The sequence below is a fragment of the Corvus brachyrhynchos genome, unplaced genomic scaffold (genome assembly GCF_000691975.1).
Source record: "Corvus brachyrhynchos isolate BGI_N302 unplaced genomic scaffold, ASM69197v1 scaffold544, whole genome shotgun sequence".
NCBI classification, from domain to species: domain Eukaryota; kingdom Metazoa; phylum Chordata; class Aves; order Passeriformes; family Corvidae; genus Corvus; species Corvus brachyrhynchos.
The window spans coordinates 1,954,273-1,958,103 of NW_008238325.1; the positions used below are offsets into that span (position 1 = coordinate 1,954,273).

At 41.1% G+C, this 3,831-nt stretch overlaps 1 protein-coding gene across 2 annotated transcripts in view; it reads left to right on the top strand.

The window, feature by feature from the left end:
- The window catches only part of IFT80 (intraflagellar transport 80), a 30,544-nt gene extending 28,139 nt beyond the window's left edge, over positions 1-2,405 (top strand). For both annotated transcript variants that reach the window (XM_017734355.1, XM_008633737.2), the window contains one exon: positions 49-2,405. In XM_017734355.1, coding sequence (XP_017589844.1) covers positions 49-162 — 114 coding nt within the window. In that variant the 3' untranslated portion in view covers positions 163-2,405. The remainder of the gene's footprint in view (positions 1-48) is intronic.
- The last annotated feature ends 1,426 nt before the right edge of the window (positions 2,406-3,831 follow it).

Below are 3,831 nucleotides of genomic sequence, written 5' to 3' on the forward strand. Positions count from 1 at the left end.
TTCCCTCTGATGTTGAGCTCTGTGTATTTAATTTTTCTGTTCTTACAGCTGGAAGTGGATTGGAATAAAATCAAAGCCAAAATAGAGATGGAAATTGCTAAAGAAAGAGAACGAGCAGCAGCCAGTCCTGCAGTGAGAACCAGTGTAACTGTGCAGCAGTAATTGACATTTTGGACACCTTTAAAGTGCTGCTTCAATATTTGGTACTGGCTTGTTCTGACAAATGTGAAAAAAAAGCCACAGCAAACATTTTGTGGGCTACAGGAGTGAGAATTTCTGTAGATTTTAAGCGTTGGGTGTCAAACAGAATGAATTATTTACTTTCATTTTGAGCTGGGTTTATAGTCTGGTGCCAGTGAGTGCTACATGTCTGAGAAAAAAAGGGAATTCACTGTCTCTGTCTTTGTGGCTTTAAATTTTCGTTGCCACTGATATTCTTTAACCTGGGTTGCCTCTCATGAAGTCCCCATTTAAGCACCAAGTTAAGCAGCTTGGTTCTTTCTGCAGCCTCAGGGGCCTCTCCAGACTCATTTAAATTGCCCTAAAACAAATGAAGCAAAGTGGAAGTGCTGGAAATGTAAGATAAAAAGAGGAGCTTGAGCCTCTAAAGTACAAATATTTCCCTCACAGCTGTGGTAAGACATATTTCTGTTAGGATGTACCAGCAAGTTCTTTAATAGATGATTTCAGCAGCTCAGGTTTGTCACTGAACAAAGCATTCAGCAGTAAAAGGGTATTTTCCTGTTTAAAATACTTTGGAATGTGCTTTCAGGGTTGTTGGAAGTAACAAACAGCATTTGTAGCATGTGACATGTAAAACTGACAAGAATATTTAAAATAAGAGAGTATTTCATGTATTTTTTTCTGCCCTAAGCGCTTGATTTGTAAATATTTTTTTTTTGTATTTGTGTTATTTCATCAGGATACATTTTTCTTTGTTTCACATCCAAAACTGGCTGCATTCTGTGTTATAAATATATTAACAGATTATTCAGCACTGACAAGATATATTATGTATCTTTCAAATGTTACCAGCAAAACCTTAAATAGCTGTACATACAGCGAATTTGTGGATCATTGTGTGACCTTTTCTTGCATAAATTTCTTAATAAAACCGAATAAATGTGGAGGTTTTTAACATATCTGAGAGCTGTTGCATGTGGTGATCTCCACTGACTGCTGAAAAAAGAATATTTGGGGTGTTTTAATTACATTTGGAGGTGATGGGAAAGGTGTTTAATTCCATTTTTTATCACAGGCATCCAGTCCTGAGCATGCTCGTGTTCAATAGAAAACGAAGCAAAATATTTTGGAAATGCACTTTTATTCTTTGTTTTCACCAGGTTCTAAATACAGTTATGACCCTGGGTATGAAATCTGAATTTCAGAATATTCTCAGGAGAAGACGTTATCTTATATGGCTTTTCTGGGATTATGGCAGGGGTTTTAGAGATTGTAATTCCAAGGAAAGTGCCATCTGTCCATGCCAAGGTAATATTGAGCTGGTTGGTCTGGGATTCCAAAGTTCTGGATTAAATTTGTACCTCCTTTCAGTTATTTTCAGTATTAAGTAAAAAAAAAAATAGCAGGAGGATACAGATGTTTCAGGTATATTTTGGTTACATTATTGCCCAGAACAAGAAATTATTTGAAAACCCTCTTTTAAAAAGCAATACCTCTTATTTAATTACTGACTGCTTCATTTAAACCATCATAACCCAATTTAAGAAACAGAGATGAATTAACATGATTAATATTCAGGTTTTTAGGTGCTGTTGTGATGGATCAATACCCAAATATAATCCAGATTTTCACATTGCAGGGTGGGGAGTTTTGTTCGTTCACTTCATTTAACCTTGACCACAGTAAATCCTCTCTGATTATAAAAAGGGAGGTGGAAAAATGCATCTTTAAGTGAAAAATAAAGTCCTCAAGTGAGGTAGAAGTAAAAGGTCAGGTGGGTGTTTAAAAACCAACTGCATATTTGTAATAGCTCAGAGGAAAAAATTTTAAAAATACTTTGTTTTCTGGTATTTAAGGCGGTAAAACTTTGAGATCTGGGTTTGTCTGTGGGATTTTACCCTTTGGGACTGGAACAGGAGGAAGGTTTGAATCATCTGACATGAAAATTTGATTTTACAGATTATGTGGAACCATTTCCTGTAGAAAAAACTGGTGATTGTTGCCTTATTCACTCCAGAATAGTCAAAATTATAAATAAGCAATAATGGAAAAGCTTGAAGCTTTCTAAAATTTAATTCTGAAATTTTAATGTATATTTGTATAAAGTTTGTATTGCCTACAGATGGGGGAGGTTGGAGAGAAGCAATTTACTGTTTGTATTATACATACGTCTTTTACATTGGTTTTTACATGGTTTTTTATTAAACATAGCAATTTTAAGACCTCTATTTCTTCATTTTCATGATAACAGAAATGATATTTTACTCTGCAGGGGATGGGGAAGAGCCAGGGAGAAAAAAGGTTTTTATGAATTGATCACATGTAAGAATCTCTATTTCCAAAGTTTATCAATCCAAATCAGTCAGGGGTCGCCCTGTGCTATAAAATTTCCAATATTGGAATTTAACCTGTTAATTTTAGTTCAGGTGCCTTTGCCCTGCTGTAAAGTTGGGGAAAATAGGATGGTCTGGTACCTTCAGGGAAGGAGAGGGATGAATTCTGTCTGCACAGAGCTTGGTTGTACAAAAAATAAAATAATTATTTCTGTGTTTTTCCTGAAGGATCTGCAAGAACTTTTTTACTTTATATAAAGAAACAACTGTGGTAGTTGGAGCCCTGCAGTTGGAAGTGCTCTAATCTCTGTTTTAAATAAACCTGCAGGTTTTCTTTGCCAGTGGAGACACCTTCCAAAGAGATAAAGGACAGGGCTCATGGCTGCAGCTCCTGCACTGACCAGATCCTCAGTTCCACCTGCTAAAGTCAGGCTAGGAAAGGAAAAAAAAAGGTATTTTATGAAAGCTTTGGGCACAGACCAATTGTCAGGAGAGGTGGGATGAGCTCGTGGTGATGCTGTAGGGAGAATTTAGGAGTAAATGAGGCACTCCCAGCTTGTTCAGGTATTCAAGGGTGGATGGAGGTTGTTTCTGCCTTTCCCTGGGGTTTGGTGTTTGCGTTGTTTGTGGAAGGTTTCCCAGGAGCTGTGGCAGCTGTGACATTTATTTCCCTTAGAGCAGGAGGGGTCCCAGGTCCCCTCAGTGAATAAGAGCCATGGTAGCAGGAGGTGCTGATATTTTATTAGGATTTGGAAGGGTTCCCTCCTTCCCCTGCTGCCCACTCCGTACACCCACTGCAGCGTGCCAGGGAGCACAGCCTGGTCTGGCTGCCCCAAAACCTCCCCCTGGCACCCGTGGGTATGGCAGGGATGAGGATCACCCAGTTATGTCCTCGCAGCACAGTCCCACAGCTGAGCAATCCCAAAACTCCCGGCGAGAAGGAGCCCAGCTGAGGGCAGCTGGGAATGCTGCGGCAAACTGCAGCCAGCTCTTCCCATCACTCCACGTCCTCCTACTGGAGGTGATGTCCCCAAGTCACCTTCCTTCTGGAAGTCCTTCCAGGACTGTGCCACGTCCCTGTGAGGCGCCCTGGTGTCCTACAGGCTGTCCCAGTGGGTCCCTGCTTCCCAGGCAGCGTGTCCCATCCCTCCACGGTCCCCAGGAATTCCGCAGGTCCCTTGTGCAGCGCCAGATGTCCAGCAGGTCACCCTGCGGTGTGGAGCCTTCCCGGGGATCCCCATTGTCCCACCATGGAACGCTGCCGGTTCCTGGCGTCGCATCCCGCCTGGGACACCTGGGGCTGTCCCCTGTCCCT